This window comes from Silurus meridionalis, chromosome 9 (genome assembly GCF_014805685.1).
Source record: "Silurus meridionalis isolate SWU-2019-XX chromosome 9, ASM1480568v1, whole genome shotgun sequence".
Lineage (NCBI taxonomy): Eukaryota > Metazoa > Chordata > Actinopteri > Siluriformes > Siluridae > Silurus > Silurus meridionalis.
Genome location: NC_060892.1, coordinates 5,219,627 through 5,241,743, shown reverse-complemented (window position 1 = coordinate 5,241,743; position 22,117 = coordinate 5,219,627). Strand labels below are relative to the sequence as shown.

Sequence of the window (22,117 nt, the reverse complement as noted above, 5' to 3'; positions counted from 1 at the left end):
TTAGAGAGCCACAGTCCATGTAGTCCTCATTCTGTACACAGAACAGATTCAATTCAATTTTAGTCTATTAAACTTTAATGATGTTTTTTCAAAAAAATATGTTTACCATCATTAAAATAAATTCTTACAACAAATATAACATATAGGCACCCATACTCATGGAAAGCAGAACTTTGCTTTGTCATAGATTCTGCTAGTGAATGTTTCTCATCTTTGAAAAGTAAAAAAATATCATATAATGTTATGCATGGGTATTGTTGACCATGAAGAACAGCTTCCTGGTTTGTATGAGGTTGCTAACCCAGTTACTAAAGAAAGAAGGCTTCAGAAGACATCTTGTAGAGACGTAACATCTGGTCTAGACCATGTTCGCTTCCGTTTCTGTTTCTGACTGCAGAAACAGATTTGTTTGATTATTTCAAGAACTGGTAGGAGAATTCTTTTGACATTTAGTTACGCTAATTTGGCATGTACTCTTTATTTACACCAGCATAGTTAACTTGCAGTTTGGTGTTTCCCCCCTCACTCACTCACATTTAATACTAAAATTGAATACGCTGTAAATATGCTGCTAAAACCTTTAATAGATATCAAAGTTACTAGATTGTGATTGTGACTCATGATCGGCTCAACAATCACACAAGCCAAATCTGCCTACAAACAGACACATTCAGATGTATTACAAGGTCACTGTCTTCATTTACATGGAAGTTAAATCATGAATATATGTGTTTGCAGATGATGTTCCAACAGAAGGCAGCCGTGCTGGATTCTGTGGTACGGACCAGCTGCAGCGTCTCTTCCGAGGCTTCAGACAGGTCAGACATGATGTGACCGTCAGACACATATAAACACACTCTGTTACACTTCACTGACTCCACTCCCATCCTGGGTGTTTTCAAAGCCACAGTCATTTATACACATTAATCAGCTTCATCAAGAAATGCCAACCGCAGAGGTTCCACCCATGGAAATGTCCAGAGTAGTTTGTATTTTGTAAAATAGCTAGGCAGTAGGCACTAATTACACCTCTACACACATTTTCGACAGCTTTTTGGTACTTGTGCTGATTATAGAGACAGTCTGTGGCCTTTCTGTAACAAATACATATAAATATTAATGCTTTCATTTATCTGAATCTAGGTAGTCAAATTACATTAGACAGCAGTTTTTCATGTTCAGTGACAACTTTATTGGAAAAATCTGGAATAATGATTACAAGACTTCAAAATGATAAGTGTGGGTCAGATTCAGATTCTCCAAACATTTCCTACATTGTGTACTGTAGGCTCAGAAATGCACCGTAGCTAATAAAATTAAGAATAGAAATCAAATTAAGTTTTTACTGCCATGCTGAATGCACTTAAAACACACTATATATACTAGTGTCAAGATACTTTGACATGACAGGAGCATTTAATGATGTTTTCAATGCATTGACCAATGATTTTAGAGGTGTTACTTCTTTTATCTTTCTGTAAATTTTGGTGATCAGCAGCCAAAGCTTGAAAACATTATTGCTTTAAGTTCTGTAGCTGTTTCTTGCATTAGCTATACTACGAACAGTAAAATTATTGAATAGAAATGTAAAAAAAAAACACGCAAATGCAAAGAAAACCTACTTCAGTGCAGAAAATAAGGGACTGTCTAAATATGTAACACTTTAGAGTTTTCATACCCAAGCAATGACCCTGCTGTAGAAATACTTTGGTTTACTGATTTCAGAATGTTCCGGAGATTCACTACTTTTAACCTCAGGTGCTTTAATCGTCTGGTTGTTTTTCGGTTTTGTTGAATTCAGGAACAATTTTTTAAAATCATACTTCCTTTTACAAGCGTTTGCTTTATTGCAACAATTGTGTTGAAAATCTCCATCAAATGTGTGGAAAATTTCTATGCATACTGTAAAACATATAGGTAGAATTAGGGAATTGGTTTATTTGCCATCATCAGGTTTGTTATTTATTGTATTCTTTATATTTGGTTTGAATTTCCAGATTTCCATTATAATATATGGTTACACCTTCATACAAATCCCTCAGCTGAAGGTGTGGTATTGATGTCAGATGCTAATGACTTAAACAGCAGTTATTGTTTATGAATGGGCCACGCAGTCATTTACAGTACAAAAAAAACCATTGTTTCTGCTTTAATGACAATAACAAACCCTCTTGTCAGGCGACCTGTAAATTCCACTGTATTTGTGATTATTTTTAAACGTCGTCAAAAAAACAGATGTGCTCAATTCCCTTGTTTTGCTTGTTTGTCTTATATTAACCCCCCTAAAGAAAAAAACTGCCCATTTATATTTGTGTTCTGCAACCCACAGGATGAACCAGTGCCTAGGTCAAAACGTACAGTAGACCAGTCCAAGACTAGCTGTCTCCTCCATCTGCATGTGGACTATTTGTTTTATCAGAGGTTTGGCAGCATCGAGGCCGTCATTGCCCAGGTGAATCCAAAATAAATTTCAGTACACACTGGTCATTGAACCCAAACGCAGCCTTGATACTGTGACCTTGAGATGTTAACCATAAACTGTTTTTCCAGTTAAAACTGGAGCACTTTATGCATGGTATTTATATTTACCTGTTCAAATCAACTTGTATACAAATGTCTTTCTTATTGGTAAGGGGTTCGCATAATTGGTAGGGGGAGAACATCAAGCTCGCTCGAGTTCTCTCTTCAGTTCAGCCGAGTTCATTAGCCTCGCTTCCTCGTGATTCTGGGAACAACGTGTTCTCTGAACAAATAATTGAACAACTGATGTTTGTATGCGAAAGATAAGACTCGTGTGCCTCACTGTGATTATGAATGTTACGTTCGGGTCACTTTAGCCGCTTTTGCACTGCATGAGGTCACTTATCGGTGTATTATTTTCGGTTTGGACATTATGTAACGATATTGCTATTCTAATAATCTCAGATAAAGGTTCATTCATGGGCTCTGAGCCCATGTTTATTTACCTCCGTCACAGGTCTGTTATATCAACACAGATTTCATTCATATTGTGACGCTAAATCTTTGCCAAATGACCCGATGCAAGCGAGTCCATTTTTAAATTTAGATTCAGGTTGTTATATTGGTTTCGACTCAGTTTAAGCACCTACCTACATTCTGAAAAATATTAATATTATTATTTTATATTGTATATCATGTTTATATTGAATATGTATAATTACTTGTAGTTTATCTACTATCCGGTGTAGTTGGAGAAAGATGGTAATATCAATTTTAGACGTTTTTGCTAACATTAACACTATTTTCAATAGCAGTGACTAGCCACCATTATGATAGTCATGCTAATCTGGCCTTAATTAGCCATTACTGACAGAGAATCAGGACATACTGAGTTGGACAGTGACACAAACCAGGCACCAAAATCATCTGCAATGCGAAATCATTAATGCTTTTGCAATTTATCGGAATCCCAGAGCAAAGGCTTTTATTGGGGACAGAGGTGAAAAGTATTACATGTAATCTTTGCTGTTTCTCAGTTATGCTTCAAGCTGAATTTCTTCCCTCCTTTTAAATTTCAAGAGAAAAATACACATTAGGCTATTGCTTATTGTGTTATTCTTTGTCTAAATTTGTAATCAATTATGCAATGATTGCATAATGTAAAAAGAATTATGTATAATTAACTGTTAGTATAATTATTGCACTGTGCTGTGGAGCTGATTTATATTTAAAAATAATTAATGTCTTGATTATTGACTTTATCTTCACTGTTAAAACGGACTTTTCCATCCATATGTGGTTCTTCCCCAAACTGTTACCACACAAATATATAGGATGTCTATGGATGTGGTAATATTACATTTTTTATTCACTTGAACAATGAGACCAAAACCTGTTCCACTATTAACAGGTTGGATTGGAAGATCTTGAGTGGCCTGCTATAGCGCTCTGACCTATTGAACATCTTTGGAATGAATTGGAACGCTGACTGCACCCCAATCCTCCTCACCTCACCCACATCAGTCACCACACCTGACTTTACTTACACCATTGTGGCTTAAAGAATTTTAGACAAATCTCCACACACACACTCAAAAGTCTAGTGGAACATCTTCCTAGAAGAGTGGAAGTTATTAGAACGGCAAATGTGGACTAAATGTGGAATGGTATGTTTAAAAAGCGCATAGCAATCTTATGGTCAGGTGTCCACAAACTTTGGTTCATAGAGTGTAGTTCTTCATGAGTAGGCCTTTAGTACTCCTCTATCTTTCTACACTTATATTTGAACTCCATCACTTTCACAGGTTGCCTCCTACATGAAAGCAGTAAACAATATATTTCACAAGGCAGAGTTTGCCGAGATCGATGTAATTGACTTCAAGGTGAAATCGATGAGTGTAAGATCTATTCCCATTTCACTCGTTTTACTCATTTCAGAAATATCCACATAAGGTGGGTCATGTCCAGTTCCTCTAGAGCATCTAGATTGTTATTCTCAGATTATTTCGGAAGAAAACCCAGATGACCCTCTCCAGGAGACTTTCATCGGCCCGGAGAAGCTGCTGAGTATTTATTCGGAGATGAACTGGGGAAACTACTGCCTGTCCTACCTGCTGACCAGTCGAGACTTCAACGGCGTCCTTGGCCTGGCCTGGGAGGGGAAACCAGGTGAGATGTGAGATGTGTTTAGCTTCTCAAAAGCATCAAGACCATATGCAAATTAATGCACAAATTATTTTGCCATGTAACACTTGAGTAGATAGTTGTTTTGCAATCTCACCAGCAGGGAATTGCTGTAATTTCCGGACTATTAAGTGCACCCACTGAATTTGACAAAGATTTTTATTTTGAACATAAATACGCCGCACCTGTCTATAAGCCGCAGGTTCCTACACTGAAACTAATGAACGTTACACAGGCTTTAATGAAAGACAGTGTCTGTTACATGGCTTGTATCTAAACAGAAGCCCACAAAGAAAGTCATAGTTCATGTCTTCTTCCTTCGTTTCACAACTATTTCTCTCGGGAGTTTTTATTTTTGGCATCGTCGTGCGTTTAAAAATCACCATCGGTGAAGCTTTTCTCCCAATGCCGTGCAGCTCAGAACACAGGTGAAGTGTGTTTTTATGCCCGGTTGTTTTCAGCATGACGAATGATTCGCATTTCCTGTAGACAGTCCGAGTGAGCGGCAGGTCAAACGTCAGAGAAACCTCATCCATATTTATGATGTGGTGCGGCCCGATTCAGTGGGAGCGCATCTGATTTAATATAAAGAGTTTCATTGGTTCACCTGAACCCGTTCAGCAATTTCATTGGTCTAATGTTATGGGGCTCAGTTTTTTGGCTTGAAGCTTGTGAAACCGGGAAAAACCCAGGAAAACTCTATAAATTAGCCGCTTCATTGTTTAAGCCGCGGGGTTCCAAGCGTGGGAAAAAACTGGCGGCTTATAGTCCGGAAAATATGGTAAATATGAAATTTGAACAAACATGTTTGCCTGAATTCATTCCTATTGCTGGTCTTCACAAATGGCTGGCATGGCTGCAGGCTCTTATTGTAAGGCAAGATTAAGGGTTTTGCTCAAGGGCCCTTGGCAGCTTGGTGTTGCTGGGATTCAACCACACTGACTTGCAGACCTTTGGTTAACATTTACATTTATGATCCAGAGTCCAATGCTGCACACTGTACAACTGATGCTGCAGCATGTACAACTCTGTTTATGTATATCCAGGTTATATTTAATCAGATCTAAATATGTAAGCATACAGGGAGCAAGGTTTAGTGTCAATGTTACGATAACAGCATAGTGTGTAGCAACGTTGAATCACTCGGGTTTTTAACAAGTTTTGATGATTGAATGGACAGTGAAGGGTGTTTAAGGGGTTTGTGATTACAGAACAGTTTCCTATTTGCCCAAGCAAGGATGCTCAGTTTGTTGAAAATGGTAACATAAAGTACCATTGTCTGGGAAGAAAGAATGCACAACAAAAAAATTAAGTGGGCACAAAGTTTTATACAACTATTATTTAGCTGAACACATTGTGGGATGAATTGGAATGCTGACTGCACCCGGCCTCCTCACCTCACCTACATCAGTATCTGATTTTACTAACACCCTTGTGACTGAATAAGCAAAAATCTCCACAAGCAAATGTCAAATTTAGTGGAACATTTTCCCAGAAAAGTGGAGGTTATTATAACATCAACTAGGATTACTTATGAATCTTATTATCAGATGCACACAAACTTGGACAGAATGTCCATATAGTGTAAATAATATCAGAATCAGACTGTGTGTTGGCACTCACAAGGAATTTGGTTCCAGCTGTTGGTGTCTCTCAAAAGAATTATTACACACCTTGCACTGCACCAAGCTGTCTGAGATCCTCCAGCACTGCTTGACTGGTTACCCTACCTTACTTACCTCCCAGAATGAGAGGTAAGAATACGTCAAGGCTCTTCTCTGTTCCGCACGGAGGTGGTGGAAGGAACTTCCACTAGATGTCTGTACAGCAGAGTCCCTGACTATCTTCAAGCGACGGTTGAAGACCTACCTCTTCCTGAAACACTTAAATTAGCACTTTCCAAGTTTGCTTTGTAGAATTCAAGAGTTATATTTATATTAAGTTTGTAATCTTGCGTACCAGTGTAGATTTATTCATTGCTAGAGACTAAAAGCACTTTTGTACGTCGCTCTGGAGAAGGGCGTCTGCTAAATGCCGCAAATATAAATGCAAATGTAAATGTAAGTACAGACCAGACGAGACTATACAGACAATACAGATTAAATAAGAACACAATATACAGAGTATATGACATCTGTAAGGTACATAAAGTGTGAGAGTGCATGGTATTGCAAATTGTGCATCATAAGATCAAGAGGTTACTTTAAGACATTTGTACAATATACAGCAGTAATAGTGTGTGTAACATATGGGGATAAAGTGGAGTGACTGTTCTTACAATGCAGTACTTATAGATATGAAGCAAGGCATATCATTAAGATCACTTAATTATGCACTAGTGGCTGTAGTCACAGGTTTATGCAATATTTAATACAGACATAATATCAAATCTAAGAAGACGTTTCCCTGGTGTGTGAAGTCTAAGCGATCCTCTACCACAATACCGTAACATCCTGATTTGTGATAACTGTGGGAAATGTCTCGTGGGAGTATTCCATACTGTGAAGTGTGCCCTTGCTTGCAGATCCTGATTAGGGTTCAATGTGGAAAAGTTTCTGGAATGTTCCTTTTGTCTGCAGCTGTTCCTGAAGTGACTTCATTCGCGCTAAAAAAGTGCGAGCCAATAACATCATCCACCTTCCAAAATTTCCTCCTGCAAATTGGTGTGATGAGGGGTGTACTTGGAAAAAAGAGCAGCCATGATGTAAAGTTCGGAGAAACGACCCATATAGATCGCTTACATAACTAAAACGGAAGCATCCTGCACATGCATTAAACACATTAACCAGATGCTCCATAGAAGCCCAGGTCTTTTTTTAGTCATTGTGACTTAATCGCTGTTGACCTTCTCACAGTTCAGACAAAGTCTTTATAAGTGCTTATTGGGGGCCTTTTTTTGTACATGGGAGGCCGTCACCCTTATTAACATTCCTCGTTAACTGCATGCCAGGACTTTACATCTTTTCTTTTTTATCTCCAACTGCTCAAGACTTCTTTTCTGTCAGAAATTCCTTTATGTGTTTTTTACTATAATACTTTAAAAAACTTTCTTTCGGCTTCTCCCATTAGGGGTCGCCACAGCAGATCATCCGCATATTTGATTTGGCACATGTTTTTACACTGGATGCCGTTCCTAACGCAACCCTATATGGTGTATGGATTTATACCGTAATTAACAGCAACAGTCTTCCACAATGGCTCAGGACCACTGGTTGCATTTAATTGCAGACCAATGCACACCTTAGCAATGATTTACTGTAATAAATGGACATTCGGTGCCACCCAAATGAGGATGGTTTCTTACCTCATGCCATCTCAGAGAGTTTTTCTTTGCCACAGTCACCACTAGCTTACTCATTAATCAAGTCAAGTCAAGTCAAATTTATTTCTATAGCGCTTTTCACAACAGACATTGTCTCAAAGCAGCTTTACAGAAATCAACAGTGAAGGTGAACGGTGTGCATTTATCCCTGTGGCAAGGAAAAACTCCCTTAGATGTTATGAGGAAGAAACCTTGAGAGGAACCAGACTCAAAAGGAGAACCCATCCTCATTTGGGTGACATCAAGAGTGTGATCATAAATCTTTCAACAATACAGAACACTGGAGAGTGAGAACTAACATGAGTACTGGAGTATAAGATTATAAGTAATGTTCTTTCTACAGTCTTATACAGTCTATATGGTTAGTAGCTCCTAGTTTTATAAGCTCAGCATTTGTGATCATCACAGATCCAGCATCAGCTTCTCCATGCCAGAGCCTTTAAACACTCCCGGAGGTCCAATGTCAAAACTCCACACATGTAGTGGGATCCAATTGGCACTGGTACGTCTCTAGATGGTTCGGGATGTTTGCGAGTTCGGCATCTACTTCTTTAAAGTCCATAATCTTCATGAGGTGAGACGTGACTGGAGCTGGCCAAACCTCAGGATTCCTCGGGATGGGGAGAAAAAGAGAAGCAGTGGAGAGCAATTAGCGTAGCTGCTGTTCATGATATTAACAGCACAAGTTGATAATGTGCATGTGATCAGATGTTCTGGAGCACAAGGTTTTGATATGTGATGTGTGTTATGTGTAGGCTTTGCTAAAAATATATGTTTTTAATCTACACTTAAACTGGAAGAGTGTGTCTGAGCCCCGAACACCGTCAGGAAGACTGTTCCAGAGTTTAGGAGCTAAATGTGAAAATGATCTACCACCTTTAGTGGACTTTGCTATTCTAGAAACTACTAGAAGTCCAGAGTTTTGAGATCTCAGGGAGCGTGACGGATTGTAGCGTGTTAAAAGACTGGAGAGATACATGGGAGCCAAACCATTTAGTGCTTTATAAGTAAGAAGTAGTAGTTTGAAGTCTATTCAAAACTTAACAGGAAGCCAGTGCAGGGACGATAGGATTGGGGTTATATGATCATATTTTCTTGACCTTGTAAGAACTCTTGCTGCTGCATTCTCAACTAACTGAAGCTTGTTTATTAATGATGCAGGACATCCACCTAGTAATGCATTACAGTAGTCTATTCTGGAGGTCATAAACGCATGGACGAGCTTCTCTGCATCGGATATAGACAACATATTTCTTAGCTTCGAAATATTTCTAAGGTGAAAGAAGGCTGTTTTTGTAACTTGATTGATATGATTTTTAACAGACAAGTTGCTCTAAAATAACTCCAGGTCTTTTACTGTTGAACTAGTGGTTACAGAACATCAGTCTAAATGCAGGTTGAGATGCTGGAGCTTCTGTATACTGGTTTTTGGGCCGATGAGCAAAATCTCAGTCTTATCAGAATTTAGTAGTATTAGGAACAATCCTATACATTCTTTTATAACCACTTTATCTATGTAAAGCTGCTTTTTCGACAATGTCTGTTGTTAAAAGTGCTATACAAATAAACATTTATTGAAAAAATAACTTAAGCATGTTTGATAAATAAATGTTAAAATATAATAATAATGAAATAGAGAGAATTTTGGTCCAGCAAGTTAGAGTTTTTTTCTGTGATGATGCAGCTTTTTTTCATCTACAGAAATTTTTAATCAATGATTTGTTCTTTGTCCTTTGTACTGTAATATATGACCATAGCTTTGATATTACCTGGTCAGCATTTTTTTTTCAAAGTTTATTAATTTATTATATCATTATTATTATTATTATTATTAATGATTTTATATAATAAATTACTGGAACATATTTTTAATGGAATATTTGGTTCTTCACGCATAAGTGTGTTAAAAGAAAGTGTAATGGTAACTTAAGAATAGGTTTAGGTTTATTAGTGAGTGTTTGTGTGTCTGTGAAGTCAGTGGAAAGATCTCATTCATACAGCTGAGTGCTGCATGTTTCTTCTGGCTGATTAAGATTAAGATTAAGGACCAGAGTGAGCAATAGACATGCCACCTCATCCTTTTCAAACATAGCAAAAAGCATCCTTTTCTTTTTTTATTTATTTATTTTTTTTTACAAAAAGTAAAAAGAATCAATAAATTAAATAAAAATCATTAATAAATGGGTGATGAATTTATAGTAAGATTTCTACTCTGTTGTCTTTTATAGGAGGCCTATAAAAATAAGACTAATAAGGCAAGGAGGTAAATTATGGTTAAAAAAAAAAAAAGAAAGAAATACAGATCCTGTATCTTTTTGTATATCTCAATATTTGAGGCTGGTAATAAAGCAATGTTTCATTTTTGCAAAATTAATATGAAGTGAGCAGTTTAAATAGGAATGGAAACATAATCTAATGGAGATTTAAAAATTTGCATTTCTGTGTAAATGTGGACCTCACCGAAATTTTTATTCTGATTACGTTCCATTGTGATTTTTAAATTTCGGTTATGTTCTTCTGCTGTACAGATTGGGAGCAAAGCCGGCTGTGTTTTTCTGCCTTGTCATTTCAGCAGGAGGTCTACTCCACTCAGACTATCACTTCAATTGTCAGTTGCACATACGCGATTGGTTGAAAACAGGGGCGTGAGCCTTTACAAAAAGTGACAAGAAAGTTACGCGGCTTGACCTGCCGTCCTTGCCTCCCCCTTTCCCCCCAAATCTGAAACAGAAACAAGGAACAGGGAATGACCGCATTCCTCATGCTGGATTAGTCTCCATGGTGGGAGATTCACATGGACAAATTTATGCACAATTTTTTTATTATAATAACCTTCTTTTCCATCCAGTGATTTTGTCATGACTATTTCCAGACTGGTTCAATGATCGAACGCGTGATCCAAACATTCATGTGCCGGAGTTGTTGTGTTTTGTGTTTTGGATGCATAAACTGGACTAATCTGGTTTTGGAGTGTTGGAATGTAAACCCAGAGACCTCCCATGTACAATGCTTCTACCACAACAAAGACCCCTCATGGCTTTGGTATGAGCAGTGGGAGTTATTTATCCTTTTCTGTGCCATGCCAATGGACATTATTGGGAGTTATGGGGAATGCCTGGCACCCACACACCATGAACTGGTTTATAACCACACTTAACCAAATACAATTGGCTGAGATAGAAGTTAGATGTTTTTCTATTGCTCCTTATCAACCTATATATATATATATATAAAATGTTATTATAATGCATTGAAAGATGTCTTATAAAAAATATTCGAGTGCCTCCAGCTTTGTGGTAACAGTTTGGAAAAGAACCACATATAGCAGGAAAGGTCAGGTGTATACCTTTGGCATTATAGTGTATATATAATTAATGCTAAATCTATCTAGACTTCTTGTTTTATTCTGAGTAGTTGTATTTCTGTGTGAGCCAGTAAAAAAATTATATGAATCTTAGGCGTTCTTTATGCATCGTTGCCCCATAAAAGTGTGGCGTCTTTCTGGACTGTTTTGGTCAAACTATGTCCTTTGTAGAACATTTTGGAAAGCTACACAGCTTTAGTTTCTTTCCTCCTGCTGTTGCAATGCCATTGAAAAGTAGTTTGAAACCCATTTTGAGAGGATTTAGCTTGTATTACCTGGCAGGGTAGAAAAGCATTCTTAAGTTTATAAAACAGCTACATTATATGAGCACTTCACTGAAGCCTAGTTATGTTGAATTTGTATTAAAGCAGAATAAATGTACTATTGTATCACCCTGGTTGCCAAAACAAACAGCAATTATGACACTTATCATCAAACATCACCAAACCTGTCCCAGTGTGGCCCTTTACAGCTAACAGCAAATGTCATTGCAAAGTCCTGTAACTATTTTAAAATGTTCTGTGAAGGTTAGGCTGTACTATATGTCCTAAATACATCAAATATGATAATGCTTTGTAAGCCACAGCACTGCCAAATTCTTGCATCTGATTGGTCAGAAGTTGTAGATTAATTGTATCATTTCTAACAATAGTGCAACTACAAATCACAGGTTTATAGGTCAGCATTTACATTCATGGCATTTGGCAGACACCCTTATCCAGAGCGACTCACATTTATCTCATTCATACAACTGAGCTATGGGGTTAAGGGCCTTGCTCAGGGGCCCAGGAGTGGCAGTTTGGTGTGGCTAAGATTTGAACTCACACACTTCAGATCAAAAGTCCAATGCCTTAACCGCTAAGCTACCACCTCATATCAAGGGACTATGGGATATGAATGGACTTGTTCTAACTTATTATTTTCATAGTAACAGCTGGCACAGGGATTTATATGACAGATGTGCCACATAAACCAATTTTAAAATCACTTCTAATCTTTGGTAAAGTATTTTGAAAGGAGACATTTATATAACCATTAATGGATGGCGTTCAAGATGGATTGAAGCTGTAAATGTAAGACCTTTGGCAAAGGAGTATAAAATAGTTTATACTTTCCTGACACATTACATGTTGCTTGGGTCAAAAATATATAACATTAGGCCTTCAGGATCAATGACCTGCGGACATTTTAAGCATAAACGATTTGTTGTTTAAAGCTGTTGCTTTAATTTGTACAATCCAAGGCCCCCAAGAAGGCTTTTTTTAATTGCATACCCTAACTAACAAATAGCAAAACTAAAACTAGCTGGCTACACAAGACTAAGCTAACAAAAGGGGTTGGCACCTGCTTGACTTGAAAATAGATTGTGTAGACTATCACAACACCAATGTGGTGAAATGTATTTCTGTGTGCAGTCCTACCTGTTTTTAAACCAAGTGGGCTAGTATAAGACAGAATGCTAACAAGGCTAACACACATAAGGTCACCAAGAGAGCCAAAAAAATGGGGTGCATTTATTGAGTAAACAGTAACCTGGCTTCTGGTTGTTATTCATTTGCAGCATGACCCCAAGACTTGTAATTCTTACATACAGTCAGGGCTGTTTTCTGAGATTCCTATCGTTACCCCATGACTACGCCCTCCCACCACAATGTTTCACCCCACACCATACAAATCATTCGCAACCTTCCCAAAATAAGGTTAAACACATTTACAGATCATAGCAATATACCCTGAATTCAAGTATGTGAGTATATACCCCTGTTGGTTACACCCTAGTTTGCATATACCTGGAAACAGCACAGTCATTACGAACTATATTTTACAAAGTGTTTTATTTCGCTCCTTTTGGATTCATATTGACAACAATGTTTTAATATTTCAAAACACTTTTAGAGACTTTTTTTAAACAGTGATGGGTCACATCCCCAGTGTCCCCTGCAAATGTTACAGGAAAGCAGTGGTGGGAAGTAATGAAGTACAAATACTTCATCATAGATTTTTCTGGTATCAGTACTTTACTTTATTTTTCTAACAACTTTTTACTTTCACTCATTAATTATTTTAACTCAAATATCTGTACTTTCTTTTTCTTACATTTTCAAAACAGGCTTGTTTCTTTAGTATTAATCTATTTGGTGACTATTTGATGACATATTTTTCTTCTCATTGCTCACCGTTTTCAGCCCATCAACCTATTTCTTGTCATTGTGTGGCTTTTTCAATCTACCACTGAGGTATTATTTACTGGCCCCCACACTAGGTTAGCCTACAAAGCTAACAACTAGCAAGACAGAATGCAATAAGAAGTATGGGGCTAACAGAGAGAGAGGGAGTCAGCGATGTTAACATGACTGAAAACAGAGACATTCCTGATCACCTGATCATCATATTTTCTCTGATTGTGTTCTATATGGTGGATGTTCAGCCTGGATACATTCATTAGAAAACAAAATTAGAAATTCTTTAATATCAATATATTATGATGTGAAGTCCAGTTACCAGCATAACACTAAAACAGGTAGTAGTAATGCCTAATTTTTTACTTAAGTACATGTCAGAGCCCAAACTTCTTTACTTTAACCTGAGTAAAAAGTTTAGTCAGTACTTTAACTTTTTCCAGGGGCTTTTAGAACATGTGACTTGAGTGAATGGATGTGTGTACTTTTGCAAACTTCTGCAGTAAGGCTGCTAACCGACAACTGTTAAACTAGAAATTCCAGCGGTTACTATATTTTACTGCATATGAGGCATCATATGAGGTCATATGAGTTGAATATATCAGAGCAAAGAGACGTGACTTCAGTGGGAGATAAGTGAACTTGCCAAAGCCCTTAGCCAGGGCTCACGCTGTTCTCCTGTCATCTCATGTCAAGTTTACGGTTTTAATGAGTTGAGGTCTCATGGATGAAAAATAATTTTGGCAGGAATACACATTACTTGTCCCAATTTGTTCTCTTTCCAGTGCTGTTAGCCTGCCATCAGCTCTCTGAATCTGTACAAGCTTTATTAGACGGTGAAGAAATCCCCTATTGCGTTAAAGAACTGATTCTGTTACTTTCCAGGAAAAAAGTGTTGCAAAACAAAAGCATTTACAAGCTTTTCAGCTGTACTCTTAAGCAACTGATGCAAAATCACACAAATGCTTTTGAGGAAGTGGCTAAGGGGGTGGAAATGATGGGTAAACAAGGTCATGGAAAAGATTCATTTAACCTTCAATACCTTGCAGGCTGTGCATTTGGTACTTGGGCTTTCAGTGGGGATTTACCCGACTTAATATACAACGCATGGCATTACAGAGAGAGAGCCATTTCACATATGGAGGGTAAATACCATTTTACTAAAGCAAGCTCTAAACCTCTGCACTACAACCACAACTGTGCCACCTACATCATCTGGAGCAGTTCAGAATCAATATTTGTCTAATAACATGACAAAAACATAAAAATGTAAATAAAATACAACCTACTCACCAGAGATGCAGACTCATAATTTGCACCGCTCCTCAGAGGCTGTAAGTCAGTGGTACCGCTCGTATTTACTGGTCTGGAAGTGGTGAACAAACCCTTTTCCTGGGCTGAGACAAGCTAGCTAGCTTCAGGGTTGACCAACCTCCTCATGATGTCTAGCTTTTCTTGAAAATGGATTTTTAAGTATGTCCGAGTCCAAATCAATTTTTCTTCCTCCGTAGGCTTAAAGAAGTCTAACTCAGATGTTTTAATGTGTGCAGAGCTACAGACATGATTTCTGAATATCTGATTGATTAAAGAAACAGAGCTATTTCCTAAAAAGACTATAGTAAAAAGGCCAGCAGTACAGGCTTTGAAGGCCCTGGGCAGATTAGATTGACATGGCTGCAGATAGATGCTGAAATCTGATTAGACAATAAATCTAACATCCACATACACGTACTGGAAGCAGTGCAGCCAAGAGAAACACTACGAAATGAAGAGAATAAACTGTTGAATAAATTTATACAATTTCATGGAACAAATATTAGAATTCATGTTGTAAATGTAGGTCAGTGCTTCTGATAGTGTTTAGGCCAGCATGGAAGGCTTAACTGGCCCTGACTGCCAACCACTGCTATATACAGACACTATTTACATTTTGATCAGTATTTATTGGCAAGGACTTCTGTGTTAAGAAGCTTAGTTTAGCAATGAGCAAGATAAAGATGAAGTGAGTAGAAAACATACTGAATTAGAAATTAATTTAGATCATTTTTCTGTGGTGGTTCAGTGGTTAAGCTGTTAGACCACAAGGTCAAGAGTTCAGATCCCATACCATAAAGTTGACACTGCACTGCATTCATGATATCTCAATTCAATTCATTTTAATTAAATGGACATTGTCACAAAACAGCTTTACAGAAATGAATAGATTAAATGTATAAACTGATTTGTTTCTAAAAGTTTCTTAAAGTTACAATAAGTTCAGACACAAATGGGAAGCCGTACTGATCTGGGTGACACTAATTGTTCATTCTTTATATTTTGATCATTGTTGTTCACTGATGGACATTGAATTCAAATCTGTTTGCGGCAACTGTTGAACAAAGCCACTGTCGCAGAATTGTTTGTATTAATTAAATTCAATTGTTTTGTGTTTCTGTGGACTCATATTTATATTATAAATAGAATTAGCCTGAAAGTCTACTAAAGTCTACTGTAGGCTCCATCCTGCTAACATTTTGTCCAGATTGCAATACTTGTAACTAAGTCTTTTTGGCTTCTGTCCATTGTCTGCAAAGCACAAGTAAGAACATATTTCTTTTAATGCATGGAAGGCCAATTACATTCCAAAAGAACAAACAGATTTTAGGTCCAGCACACCTGGTTTTATATTTAAACTCTATCATTAAATGGGTTGCCAGATCCGTAATTTCCCTGTTGTTTTAGGCTGCTGATGAAGTCAAGTGAGTTCTATTGTCATTTCAAACAAGTGCAGTTGATAAAGTATGCAGTGAAACAAAACAGTTTTTCTCCAGATCAGAAGTGCCAGACAACACAAAACTAAGACAAAAGCAGACCTACATTCAGGACTACACAAAGTGCAAGAGTGCAAAAGATAAGAACAAAATAACAATCGCACAATGAGTGAATTTATACATCAGCAAATAGTATAAATTGATATAAATGTATATATATATATATATATATATATATATATATATATATATATATATATATATATATATATATATATAAAGACTGTATATGTAAATATACATATATATATGTGTGTGTGTGTGTGTGTCTGTCCAGTCTCTTTGTGTGATAGCTTTTGGGGAGGAAACAGTCTGGTTGTGAGGCCCCCAATGCTTTTGAATACTAAGTTGATTTTCAATAGCTGGACTGTACCAATTATTTGCAAGGCAAATTTATACATGTTGCTGGCTGAGCTTTTACTCATGCATAATTACCATGTAATCAGCATGTGAAAAAAAGTAGAAATAAAACACTCTTCATATGTTTTAAAGCATTTAAATATGTACAAAATAAAATACTACTGGCTGTGGTTGAGGATTTTCCAAAAACACCATATTTCAATGTGTTGTATTCCTTGATCAGACCGATGAAGTGTCCGATAATTAGTTATATCAATATCAATATTTCCAATAATTACAATTGGACATGAGAAAATTCTGAGAAAATCTCAGAATACTTCCAATTACACACATTCTTATTTGTTTATGTGGATTGTCCAGTTGTCTGTGTGAGCTGTTGGAACTCAGAATCCTTCTCTGAGCAGACACATCACGGGTGGAATCTCTGTTGTAGTTAATTCCCTATGTAACACTCTTAATAATTAAAGCAATGATTCTAGAATAAAATAAAATAGACCTCAAAAACCAATGAAGGATCTTCAGTCTCTAATGAGGAAAAGCAAAACTTCTTTATTGCAGTCACATTCCAATGAGCTCATAGAAGGTGGTCACTCAATCACAATCAAGCTGATCAAGCCCACATAGTTTCTCCATATTCTCATATTTATACCCCCCTCATCCTCCGTGCGTGAACAATCATTTTCCATCTTTTTTCTCTCCTGCACCTGCAATGTGTAAGTTTCTGCTTTTATTCTAATTTTTATTGCTGTTTATATTGTCAAGCTGATATCCTTCTACTTTGATTAAATGTTTATATATGTTTAACTATTGTTCTACTTATTCATGTTAGTACTTTAAGTTATATATGCCTTAGAGCTGATTGAGTCCTGTGGGCCTTGAGTGCAGGTTATGTTGCCTTGAGAGATAATATTTGCTTATCTTGTTCCTTTTTTGATTTAACCACCTGCATATTAATCTTATGTCTAGTTCTTGTGATGTCCTTTACACTCTCTTTATCGGCTCCTTCTATCCAGCTTCTTCTCGCAGACGTTCCGGATCTCTTAGGAGCTCTTGGGAGCATTCTCCGAAGACATTATCACTAATTTCTACTCCTCTCCCCAGCAACTGAGGTTGCACAATTCATTTAGCATCTCTTTACTCTAACTGTTCTACATGACACGTGATATGGGCACACAGACCTCGCCTAACCTCCCTGCTGTTTTCCACCATGAGACACATACCGATACTAAAGATCTGGAAGACCTTCGTTCATCTGCATCAATTCTCCTTTCTCTCTCTCCACATCCCACATCTTCTCCCTATTCTTCCTACTGGTCTCCTACTGATTATTCTCAAACTTCCCCAATCTCCAACTTTTACTCCTGTGTATTATCCTTCCATACCTTCTTCTTAACTTGATTGCTCTCCCATGTCTCCTTCAGTTTCTAAGACCTACATGTTCTTTTTCCCCAATAAATCTACCTGATATGGTTGTTTTATTTTTATTGACACATTCACAGCCCATCAGTCAAGCCCTATCCTACTTTATGTGTTGGTATCAGTTAAATTTTTACTTGGAGTAAATAGGTTAAATGAGTTTGATTCAAATATAAGTTTGATTAATCTAGTTATGTTAAACTTATGGTATCTCATAAGTTCTATACTTAATATATTGGATTTAATACACTCTAAATGATGATTAAAATGATGATTAAAAATGATTAAAATACAAGCTTAATAATGTGGATTAAAAGGTTTACCTCGACAGAGCTGTTACTACAGAAAGAATAATGTCTGTCAGACTGTAAACTGTAAACTACAATAAAAACACTTTTATTCAAAATTGTATTATGTAAGTTGGGGTTGAAGTTGTTCTCGGTGGGTTAGGATATAATCACAGCATTGTGGGGAAAACCGAGGGTCACGAATACCTGGCAACCCGGATTGGCTGCTTTGATTAGCTGGCTCAATTCTGAAAAATAACAGAAGTAATCCCACAATTGCAGAATTTCAGACCCTTAGCACGTGTAGATCAGCGTAGCGTTAGTATTCATTATCGTAAAAACAGATCAATAGCTGTGTTTCATCTTAGGGAGGTATAACATGGTAAGGTCTGGAATTAATTACACATTAGACCATTGAGGCTCACATCAACCCCATCCAGGCCCTTTTAGGAGAGATGACGTCACTGAATGGTGATGTGTAAAAATCCCAAAATACCATCTGTTAGTGATCTGTGGTGGAATTTTGGATGGCTTTATTTATTCTGTATTATTTCAAGTACATAAGAAATGCTTGTGAGAGAAGAAATGCTAAATTGGTTTACTTCACAGTTCTTCTTGGACCTGTGTAGTGATTTGCTTCTTGGCTGGCTGGAGAGTCCCAATTCTCCAACTGTATTGCACAAAAATGTTTTGCAAAGAAATAAAATAAAGAGAAAAAGAGCAGCTTCATACATCCTTTCTTCTTCTATGTTCTCTGTAGATAATTGGGGTGGGATCTGTTCCAAACCTGTGCACACTAAGGATGGTCAGACATCCAGCCTGAACACCGGTCTGATCACGCTTATGAACTTCGGACGTTACCTTCTACCCAAGTTCGTCCAGTTGACCTTCGCTCATGAGCTTGGCCACAGTGTCGGAGCTCCTGTAAGTCCAGTGATTTCTCACTTTGTGCAGCCATGCTTTTCACACATTCAATAAGCTTATGTTTAAAATGTATGTGCTACTATTTGAGTGTTTTCTCTCAAGGTATCTTCCTCATGCCATCTCAGGGAGTTTTTCCTCACCACCATCGCCACTGACTTGCTCATTAGGGATAAACTTTATTCTAAAATTATAATTAACAAATGTATAGGGATCACACGTCTACACTCTCATACAACTTTATAACCGCTTTATCTCTGTAAAGCTGCTTTGAGACAATGTGAACTGTTAAAAGCTTTATACAAATAAAAATTAATTTCATTATTCTATTTATTAAATACTATTTAATTCAGTTGGAGTAAGACAGAGTACATGTGCATAAATGAGAGGGAGGGCAGTGGAGTGGTGTGTTTGCAGGGAGAAGAGGTGGAGAAGGTGGAGGAGTTCTGGTACCTGTGGTCAACAGTGCAAAGTAATGGCGAGTGTGTTAGAGAAGTGAAGAAAAGAGTGCAGGCAGGGTGGAGTGGGTGGAGAAGAGTGATAGCAGAAGTGATTTGTGATAGAAGAGTATCTGCGAGAGTGAAAGGGAAAGTTTATAGGACTGTGGTGAGACCTGCGATGTTGTATGGTTTAGAGACAGTGGCATTAAGTAAAAGACAGGAGGTGGAGCTGGAGGTAGCAGAGCTGAAGATGTTGAGGTTTTCATCGGGCGTGGTGACGATGGACAGGATTAGAAATGAGTTTATTAGAGGGACAGCGCATGTGGGACGTTTTGGAGACAAGATAAGGGAGGTGAAATTGAGATAGTTTGGACATGTGCAGAGGAGGGACATGGGGTATATCGGTAGAAGAATGCTGAGGATGGAGCCACCAGGAAGGAGGAAAAGAGGAAGACCAAGGAGGAGGTTTATGTATGTGGTGAGGGAAGACATGCAGGTAGTTGGGTTGAAAGAGGCAGATGTAGAGGACAGGGGGGTATGGAGACGGATGATCTGCTGTGGCGACCCCTAATGGGAGCAGCCGAAAAGAAGAAGAAGAAGATTAAATACTATTTAATGTTTCCACAGATTTTATTTCAATTATTACAAAATAAGCTAGACAACAGAGTTATTTTTTTATTTATTGAGATTTGGAACTTTTAAACTATTTATTCTAAATATCTCTTTGTCTCATGGACGCTCACTTTAAGAACCATAGAGACTTAGAGACCATAAAGTCTTCTATGCAATGTTTGAGAACAGAACAGTCAACAGTTGAGTTCAAAATATAGAAGACAAATTTTTTATTTCAGTTCAGTGTCCCTAATGAGTGAGCCAGTGGTGAATGTGGAAAGGAAAACATGCTTGGAGAACATGCTCAGCTGCAGAGATCGATTTCCTGAATAGAAAAGAACTAATTTCATTTAGGGCATCAGGATAAAGTAGGGCATCAGGATAAATCAGACAGGTCCAAAGAGCAGAATGAGACAGGATTCATTTTCTGCTGACTTTATCTTAATAAGCATCATATCGTTGTTGCTTATTTATTAGAAGTATTCATTCTCTATTGTTTGGTCCTCAGTAGTTGGAGCTGATTTTGAGCAGACAAACACAAACACTTTGATACAAAATTTTTGGAAATTGATGGGAAAAAAATAAATAAATCGGGCTCCATGTCTGGGGCTTTTGAAGTGTTGAAAAAAAAGGACTGTGGGTAAATATAATTTGGGTGCTTTGTCATGTGCTCTTTGCGTCTCCGCTGCTCAGTGATGTGACCTTTCCTCCAGCTATGAAAACACTTTTTTACTGTTCCTATGTCATCTACACCAGTGCTGTTCAAACATTTGATTTATTCTATAGCTTCTTTCTCCATTCTATCTTTTCTTGTCAGGGTCTCAGAGTCTGTATAAATGAATATATTTATATACTATGTATATTTGAATATACTGTCAGTAGTTGTATGGTGTGCATAACTGATGCATAACCAGACATGAAAAAAATAAATAATTGATGCTACCACATCTAGACACCCTATACAATTGTATGCCTACAATTTTGTGGTAAGACTTTGGAGAAAAAACACATATGGCTGGAAAAGTCTTATGTCCCAATAGTTTGTTTATATAGTGTATGTTGCAGCAGTTGCTTTCAGGGAGGCAAAACAGTATGACTTAATTTTGAGGTAACCTAATAAAGTGCAGCTGTGCAAGTGTGTGTGTGTGTGTGTGTGTGTGTGTGTGTGTGTGCTAAATACAGAGATGTCTATCCTGAAAATGTCCCTATAGCTAATACATGAACCAAATATATGAACGACTACACAGCCAATTGTTACACCCCTTTCAGGAAATATGTCCTTGCCATTCGGTGCTGTAAAATAAATATTTCTTAATTATGTTTTAAAAAGCATTTATATTGTGTAAGTTAATCTATAAAACATATATTAGAACAAGTATATTATATAAACCTTTGATTCCTGATATTATCGGAAGTGTTTGAAGACTCATTTCACACCCAATCACACTTTGTTTGCATGTTAGCATGACGAAGGCTCGGATTGTGGTGATCTGGGAGTCACTGAAGGGAAAGGATACTTCCTGATGTTCCCACACGCTGCGAACGAGGTTAAAGAGAACACTGACCGCTTCTCGCCGTGCAGCCTCCGGCACATGAGCCGTTTGCTCAAGCTCAAGAAGGACAGGTGCTTTGTAGGTGAGACATCAAACGCAACATGTCAGAAGAAGTTGCTAGATCAGGGATGGGCTCTTGTACACCTGGAGGGCCACATCGCTGCATATTTCTGTGTATGGTAAACTACCTACACTTGATTCAACTCGT

General features: G+C 37.5%; 1 protein-coding gene across 1 annotated transcript in view; it reads left to right on the top strand.

The window, feature by feature from the left end:
* The window catches only part of si:ch1073-396h14.1 (disintegrin and metalloproteinase domain-containing protein 10), a 37,132-nt gene that overhangs the window by 9,392 nt on the left and 5,623 nt on the right, over positions 1–22,117 (top strand). Inside the window, exons 6-11 of the mRNA XM_046857990.1 lie at positions 739–818; positions 2,330–2,452; positions 4,266–4,358; positions 4,461–4,629; positions 19,144–19,307; positions 21,820–21,991. Coding sequence (XP_046713946.1) covers positions 739–818; positions 2,330–2,452; positions 4,266–4,358; positions 4,461–4,629; positions 19,144–19,307; positions 21,820–21,991 — 801 coding nt within the window. The remainder of the gene's footprint in view (positions 1–738; positions 819–2,329; positions 2,453–4,265; positions 4,359–4,460; positions 4,630–19,143; positions 19,308–21,819; positions 21,992–22,117) is intronic.